General features: G+C 43.7%; 1 protein-coding gene across 2 annotated transcripts in view; it reads left to right on the top strand.

Moving 5' to 3' along the window:
* Positions 1-2,803: 2,803 nt before the first annotated feature.
* entpd6 (ectonucleoside triphosphate diphosphohydrolase 6) overlaps positions 2,804-9,653 on the top strand; it is a 16,352-nt gene continuing 9,502 nt past the window's right edge. Inside the window, exons 1-4 of one of the 2 annotated variants that reach the window (XM_053333643.1) lie at positions 2,804-2,936; positions 3,467-3,758; positions 6,738-6,814; positions 8,416-8,559. In XM_053333643.1, coding sequence (XP_053189618.1) covers positions 3,509-3,758; positions 6,738-6,814; positions 8,416-8,559 — 471 coding nt within the window. In that variant the 5' untranslated portion in view covers positions 2,804-2,936; positions 3,467-3,508. The remainder of the gene's footprint in view (positions 2,937-3,466; positions 3,759-6,737; positions 6,815-8,415; positions 8,560-9,653) is intronic. The other variant, XM_053333642.1, reaches the window with a different exon arrangement.

Below are 9,653 nucleotides of genomic sequence, written 5' to 3' on the forward strand. Positions count from 1 at the left end.
CCGTGTTTCTGTGTCGATTAACAACTTAGTTGGATTAATGTCTCAAACTGACGTAATTGTCTCTAAATGTCATTTGTATGTAAATCTGCGGGCCGAGGGTTAGGGTTAGGGATCCACTCAGGAGGAAGAGGAGGAAGAGGAGGGAGAGGAGGGGTTAGGGTTAGGGATCCACTCAGCAGTGATGAAATGAAAAGCAGCAGAAAGATTACAGAACCATTAACGTCCCGCGACCCATTAACTGATAAAAAGCTATTAGAGGCTTATAGATTAAATTACATATATGGAGCAGAGTGATGATGAAGGCTCAGCAAGAAGAGGAGGAGGAGGAGGAGGAGGAGGAGGAGGAGTAGGAGGAGGAAGAGGAGGGGCAGGAGGAGGAGGAAGAGGAAGAGCAGGAGGAGCAGGAGGAGAAGGAGGAGGAGGAGGAGGAGCAGGAAGAGGAGGAGCAGGAGGAGGAGGAAGAGGAGGAGGAGGAGGAAGAGGATGAGGAACAGGAGGAGGAGGAGGAGGAGCCGGGGTCGTGGCACCTAAACGTCACAGGTTTGATCCCCACTGAAAGATCTAACAGATAAAAGAGTCACCCCCCCCCCCCCATCGGAGCTCCGCCCCTCTCTTCACCCGAGTGTCCAAGACATGCGGCCGCAAGTCCGACGACACGACTACAAATTCAATCATGGAACTGCGGCCTAGGGTGTCCTGGTGCCAAGTGCACATATGGACCCCCTTATGCTTGAACATGGTGTTCGTTATGGACAACCTGTGACGAGCACAGAAGTCCAATAACAGAACACCGCTCGGGTTCAGATCGGGGGGGCCGTTCCTCCCAATCACACCCCTCCAGGTCTCACTGTCGCTACCAACGTGAGCGTTGAAGTCCCCCAGCAGAACGAGGGAATCCCCAGAGGGAGACTCTCCAGCCCCCCCTCCAAGGAGTCCAAGAAGGGTGGATACTCTTCAGAGAGCAGGGGTGGCAATAAGTATTGCCACCCCTGCCCGGCGCCTCTCACCAGTGGCAACTCCAGAGTGGACGAGAGTCCAACCCCTCTGGAGGAGACTGGTTCCAGACTGGTTCCAGACTGGTTCCAGACTGGTTCCAGAGCCCTTGCTGTGCGTCGAGGTGAGGCCGACCACCAGCTCAGGCTCCTTCCCCACCAGAGAGGTGACGTTCCACGTCCCTAGAGCTAGCTTCTGCAGCCGAGGATCGGACCGCCAAGGTCCCCGCCTTCGGCTGCCGCCCAGCTCACTGCACACCCGACCCCTTTGGCCCCTCCCACTGGTGGTGGGTCTGTGGGAGCGGGGTCCCATGTCCCTTATTCGGGCTGGGCCCGGCCGGGCCCCATGGGGGAAGGCCCGGCCACCAGGCGCTGGCCACCGAGCCCCACCCCCAGGCCTGGCTCCAGGGGGGGGCCCCGGTGACCTGCGTCCGGGCAAGGGACCTGTTTGCCATGGGAGACCCTACCAGGGGCATAAAGCCCCCGAGAACTGAGCTCCTGGGGTCATTGGGACACGCAAACCCCCCCACCATCATAAGGTAGTAGCTCAGACTGAACTACAGTAAAGTACTTCAATAATCAGTTTGATGTCTTCCACTCTGATGATCAATGATAACAGAGAAAGGACACACACACACACACACACACACACACACACACACACACACACACACACACACACACACACACACACACACACTCAGGGACCAGATGGTGTTTTCTCCTCACACACTCTCTTCACACCACAGCGTCTGATTGGCTGCTGCAGGTTAATGAGGTAATGAATGAATCCACCAGCTGCTGTGTGTTAGCGCCACCTGCAGGACACACACACACACACACACACACACACACACACACACACACACACACACACACACACACACACACACACATACACACACACTCACACACACACACACACACACCTCTCTGCTTTTTGTGGTTGATGTTCTTCTGTTGGACTCTACAGGTGAAAATGTTGGGTCCCTATACAACCGCTGTGAGAGCTGCGTCACACACACTCACACACACTCACTCACATACACTCACACACACACACTCACTCACATACACTCACACACACACACACACACAGACACACACACTCACACACACACACACAGACACACACACTCACACACACACACACACACACACACACACACACACACACACACACACTCACGCACACACACACACACACACACACACACACACACACTCACACTCGGTGTGAAGGTTCCTCCTCTGGAGAGCTGCTCGTCTGATTAATATAAAACTACATAATTAATAGTTTTATGGTCTGAAAGGCAAACAGGAAACAAAAACATCCATAAATGTAATAATGTAATATTAGTAAAGTAATAAACTTATTTTTCTCAAAGCTCCAAAGAAAAAGTTTAACAGAGTAAAATGTATGTCTGTAAGTTTAAATGATTTATTATGATGTCATTCATATTATCTGCCTTTTAATAAATTAAACTTCATTCCAGTAGTAACACAAGCACAAAATAATGTTATATAATATGATATAATATAATGTAATATAATATAATGTAATATAATGTAATATAATATAATATAATGTAATATAATGTAATATAGGCTAATATAATATAATATGATGTAATATAATATCAGAGTGCTGATTAAACAATAATTGATATTAAGGGTTTATTATTAGTTTGTTATTGAACATAGAGTTTATATTCTTCCAACTTATTACTTTATAAATATTTTAACAACAAAGCAACTTCTGTTTGAACTACTTCCGGCCACGTTACGGCCTGACGTCATCAGAGCGCGTCGGACTGTTGACATTAAGAAAAACTAACGAAGACAATAACGAAGAATAACGGATTAATTACCGGAGGATTACCGTCACATTACCGGAGGATTTACCGGAGGGGTGAACGGAGCGGCGCCGGTAGTCTGAGCTCGGTACGTGAATAAAACGCAGTGTTACGGTTAGTTTTATCTGCTAGCTGTTAGCATGAAGCTAACTGCTAATTAATTAATTTAATGTTCCGATTCATAAACATTAAAGTTATAAACGTTATAAACATTTTAAACGCTGTTATATAAACACAGAAGAGTTTCTGTCGCTATAATACATTTAAATACATAATAAACTATTTAAATGTTTGAATTAAACATCAATAAACTTCCATAAAGATCAATAATAATATCAGTAACAATAAAAAGCAGCTTTAATGTGAAAATAAATGAATCAGATTATTTTACAGCTTCAGTTTAACTCAGAATGAACTGTTTTTATTTAAAATGAATATAATAATATCTGATATTTAAGATTTATTTATTGTCTCTTTATCAGTTAATCTTGTTCTGCTACACTCTAGGAAAAGTTACACTTCAGAATAAAATACATCTGTGGTGTTGCTCCAGCTGTTAAATGAGGAGAAGAGGAAGTGACTTTTATTTTGTATTTTGTTATTGATGTGATCGATCAGGCTCCCAGCATGCACCTCTTCTAGCACACAGCATGAGAGGCGATGAAGAGGCCAAAGTTCGCCGGAGTCTTCCTCTCCGCTGGCTTCCTGCTGGCTTACCTGATGTTTGTGAAGCGTCACTACGCCTCCACCAATCCCCATGGCAACAGACTGCCCCCCCACCTGCAGCAGCCCCCCCACCCCGACCCCGACCCCCCCACAGGAACCACCGGCTTCCAGTACGGCATCATGTTCGACGCTGGAAGCACCGGGACCAGAATCCATATCTTCAAGTTCCACACAGACAGCAGAGGTACAGACAGTCTTTATTCTGTCACCACAGACAGACAGCAGAGGTACAGACAGTCTTTATTCTGACACCACAGACAGCAGAGGTACAGACAGTCTTTATTCTGTCACCACAGACAGACAGCAGAGGTACAGACATTCTTTATTCTGACACCACAGACAGCAGAGGTACAGACAGTCTTTATTCTGTCACCACAGACAGCAGAGGTACAGACAGTCTTTATTCTAACACCACAGACAGCAGAGGTACAGACAGTCTTTATTCTGACACCACAGACAGACAGCAGAGGTACAGACAGTCTTTATTCTGACGCCACAGACAGACAGCAGAGGTACAGACAGTCTTTATTCTGACGCCACAGACAGCAGAGGTACAGACAGTCTTTATTCTAACACCACAGACAGACAGCAGAGGTACAGACAGTCTTTATTCTGACACCACAGACAGCAGAGGTACAGACAGTCTTTATTCTGACGCCACAGACAGCAGAGGTACAGACAGTCTTTATTCTGTCACCACAGACAGCAGAGGTACAGACAGTCTTTATTCTGACACCACAGACAGACAGCAGAGGTACAGACAGTCTTTATTCTGACACCACAGACAGACAGCAGAGGTACAGACAGTCTTTATTCTGACACCACAGACAGACAGCAGAGGTACAGACAGTCTTTATTCTGACACCACAGACAGCAGAGGTACAGACAGTCTTTATTCTGACACCACAGACAGCAGAGGTACAGACAGTCTTTATTCTGACACCACAGACAGCAGAGGTACAGACAGTCTTTATTCTGACACCACAGACAGCAGAGGTACAGACAGTCTTTATTCTGACACCACAGACAGCAGAGGTACAGACAGTCTTTATTCTGACACCACAGACAGACAGCAGAGGTACAGACAGTCTTTATTCTGACACCACAGACAGCAGAGGTACAGACAGTCTTTATTCTGACACCACAGACAGCAGAGGTACAGACAGTCTTTATTCTGACACCACAGACAGCAGAGGTACAGACAGTCTTTATTCTGACACCACAGACAGACAGCAGAGGTACAGACAGTCTTTATTCTGTCACCACAGACAGACAGCAGAGGTACAGACAGTCTTTATTCTGACACCACAGACAGCAGAGGTACAGACAGTCTTTATTCTGACACCACAGACAGCAGAGGTACAGACAGTCTTTATTCTGACACCACAGACAGCAGAGGTACAGACAGTCTTTATTCTGACACCACAGACAGCAGAGGTACAGACAGTCTTTATTCTGTCACCACAGACAGACAGCAGAGGTACAGACAGTCTTTATTCTAACACCACAGACAGACAGCAGAGGTACAGACAGTCTTTATTCTGTCACCACAGACAGCAGAGGTACAGACAGTCTTTATTCTGACACCACAGACAGCAGAGGTACAGACAGTCTTTATTCTAACACCACAGACAGACAGCAGAGGTACAGACAGTCTTTATTCTGACACCACAGACAGCAGAGGTACAGACAGTCTTTATTCTAACACCACAGACAGACAGCAGAGGTACAGACAGTCTTTATTCTAACACCACAGACAGACAGCAGAGGTACAGACAGTCTTTATTCTGTCACCACAGACAGACAGCAGAGGTACAGACAGTCTTTATTCTAACACCACAGACAGACAGCAGAGGTACAGACAGTCTTTATTCTGACACCACAGACAGCAGAGGTACAGACAGTCTTTATTCTGTCACCACAGACAGACAGCAGAGGTACAGACAGTCTTTATTCTGACACCACAGACAGACAGCAGAGGTACAGACAGTCTTTATTCTGACACCACAGACAGACAGCAGAGGTACAGACAGTCTTTATTCTGACACCACAGACAGACAGCAGAGGTACAGACAGTCTTTATTCTGACACCACAGACAGCAGAGGTACAGACAGTCTTTATTCTAACACCACAGACAGACAGCAGAGGTACAGACAGTCTTTATTCTAACACCACAGACAGACAGCAGAGGTACAGACAGTCTTTATTCTAACACCACAGACAGACAGCAGAGGTACAGACAGTCTTTATTCTGTCACCACAGACAGACAGCAGAGGTACAGACAGTCTTTATTCTAACACCACAGACAGACAGCAGAGGTACAGACAGTCTTTATTCTGTCACCACAGACAGACAGCAGAGGTACAGACAGTCTTTATTCTAACACCACAGACAGCAGAGGTACAGACAGTCTTTATTCTGACACCACAGACAGACAGCAGAGGTACAGACAGTCTTTATTCTAACACCACAGACAGACAGCAGAGGTACAGACAGACAGCAGAGGTACAGACAGACAGCAGAGGTACAGACAGACAGCAGAGGTACAGACAGACAGCAGAGGTACAGACAGACAGCAGAGGTACAGACAGTCTGAATTAAATCAGGATCTAAACTATTAAGTTAATCGTCTATTTCAGTAATTAATGAATCACTTTAAGTCATTTTATAATAATAAAGTGTAAACAGTGTTTAATCTTCTTAAAGTGAATATTTAGACAGAAAGAGCTAACTGTGATTAAAGTGTGCAGCTTTATCACTCAGTCAGTCAGTGTGTGTAATTACCAGCAGCTCTCAGACTCATTACAGCCTTTTAGGAGCTTTTGGTTTATTAGGCTTAGAGGGAGTCGCGCCAAATGCCTTCGTTATCGCTTTAAGCTAAGCTAGCTGAGCTAAATCACACAGCTGAGTGCAGTTTTGGCTCCTTTGTTAGCATCGAGCTAACCGCTAATGGCAGCACCTGTTATCATCATTCATCAACTTATAATGAAGGTTCACATGTAGACTCATCAGCACACTACTACTGTTCATCATCATTACTGTTGTTTATTTTATAACTTATTTAATATTAATATAATTATTAATGAGTGTTTCATGTATTAAATTAACATAAATGAATGAATGAGTGTATATTATATTATATTTAATATTATTTGTTGCAGGAGCTCCTGAACTCTCCAAGGAAACGTTCAGAGCCATCAAACCTGGACTCTCTGCCTACGCTGATGATCCTCAGAAGGTACAGAATGATGGGTGCTGGTCACTACTAATGATGGGTGCTGATCAGTACTAATGATGGGTGCTGATAACAGCTGATCAGTACTAATGATGGGTGCTGATCAGTACTAATGATGGGTGCTGATCACTACTAATGATGGGTGCTGATCACTACTAATGATGGGTGCTGATCAGTACTAATGATGGGTGCTGATCAGTACTAATGATGGGTGCTGATCAGTACTAATGATGGGTGCTGATCAGTACTAATGATGGGTGCTGATCAGTACTAATGATGGGTGCTGATCAGTACTAATGATGGGTGCTGATCACTACTAATGATGGGTGCTGATCAGTACTAATGATGGGTGCTGATAACAGCTGATCAGTACTAATGATGGGTGCTGATCAGTGCTAATGATGGGTGCTGATCAGTACTAATGATGGGTGCTGATCAGTGCTAATGATGGGTGCTGATCACTACTAATGATGGGTGCTGATCAGTGCTAATGATGGGTGCTGATAACAGCTGATCACTACTAATGATGGGTGCTGATCACTACTAATGATGGGTGCTGATCAGTACTAATGATGGGTGCTGATCACTACTAATGATGGGTGCTGATCAGTACTAATGATGGGTGCTGATAACAGCTGATCACTACTAATGATGGGTGCTGATCAGTACTAATGATGGGTGCTGATCAGTACTAATGATGGGTGCTGATCAGTGCTAATGATGGGTGCTGATCAGTACTAATGATGGGTGCTGATAACAGCTGATCACTATTAATGATGGGTGCTGATCAGTACTAATGATGGGTGCTGATAACAGCTGATCAGTACTAATGATGGGTGCTGATCACTACTAATGATGGGTGCTGATAACAGCTGATCAGTACTAATGATGGGTGCTGATAACAGCTGATCACTACTAATGATGGGTGCTGATAACAGCTGATCAGTACTAATGATGGGTGCTGATAACAGCTGATCAGTACTAATGATGGGTGCTGATCACTACTAATGATGGGTGCTGATAACAGCTGATCACTACTAATGATGGGTGCTGATAACAGCTGATCACTACTAATGATGGGTGCTGATAACAGCTGATCAGTACTAATGATGGGTGCTGATAACAGCTGATCAGTACTAATGATGGGTGCTGATAACAGCTGATCAGTACTAATGATGGGTGCTGATAACAGCTGATCAGTACTAATGATGGGTGCTGATAACAGCTGATCAGTACTAATGATGGGTGCTGATCACTACTAATGATGGGTGCTGATCACTACTAATGATGGGTGCTGATAACAGCTGATCAGTGCTAATGATGGGTGCTGATAACAGCTGATCAGTACTAATGATGGGTGCTGATCACTACTAATGATGGGTGCTGATAACAGCTGATCACTACTAATGATGGGTGCTGATAACAGCTGATCAGTACTAATGATGGGTGCTGATCACTACTAATGATGGGTGCTGATCAGTACTAATGATGGGTGCTGATAACAGCTGATCAGTACTAATGATGGGTGCTGATCAGTACTAATGATGGGTGCTGATCAGTACTAATGATGGGTGCTGATAACAGCTGCCCCCCCCCCCCCACAGTGCTCCTCAGGTATATCAGAGTTACTGGAGGAGGCCCAGAGGAGCGTCCCCCCCTCTCTCTGGAGTAGGACTCCTGTGGTGTTGAAGGCGACGGCTGGTCTGCGTCTGCTGCCGGGAGAGAAAGCTCAACTGCTGCTGGACACGGTGTGTATCACCCCTATACACCTATACCCCTATACATCTATACACCTATACACCTATACCCCTATACCCCTATACACCTATACACCTATACATCTATACATCTATACATCACCTATACACCTATACATCTATACATCTATACATCTATACATCTATACACCTATACATCTATACACCTATACATCTATACATCTATACACCTATACACCTATACACCTATACATCTATACACCTATACATCATCTATACATCATCTATACATCATCTATACATCATCTATACATCACCTATACACCATCTATACATCACCTATACATCATCTATACATCATCTATACATCATCTATACATCATCTATACATCATCTATACATCATCTATACATCTATACATCTATACATCATCTATACATCATCTATACATCATCTATACATCTATACATCTATACATCATCTATACATCATCTATACATCTATACATCATCTATACATCACCTATACATCACCTATACATCATCTATACATCACCTATACATCATCTATACATCTATACATCACCTATACATCTATACATCACCTATACATCTATACATCATCTATACATCTATACATCATCTATACATCATCTATACATCTATACATCATCTATACATCACCTATACATCACCTATACATCATCTATACATCACCTATACATCATCTATACATCACCTATACATCACCTATACATCATCTATACATCATCTATACATCACCTATACATCATCTATACATCATCTATACATCATCTATACATCTATACATCATCTATACATCATCTATACATCACCTATACATCATCTATACATCATCTATACATCTATACATCTATACATCACCTATACATCATCTATACATCATCTATACATCACCTATACATCACCTATACATCATCTATACATCACCTATACATCACCTATACATCATCTATACATCATCTATACATCATCTATACATCATCTATACATCACCTATACATCATCTATACATCATCTATACATCATCTATACATCATCTATACATCACCTATACATCATCTATACATCACCTATACATCA

The sequence above is a fragment of the Scomber japonicus genome, chromosome 14 (genome assembly GCF_027409825.1).
Source record: "Scomber japonicus isolate fScoJap1 chromosome 14, fScoJap1.pri, whole genome shotgun sequence".
Taxonomy (NCBI): Eukaryota; Metazoa; Chordata; class Actinopteri; order Scombriformes; family Scombridae; genus Scomber; species Scomber japonicus.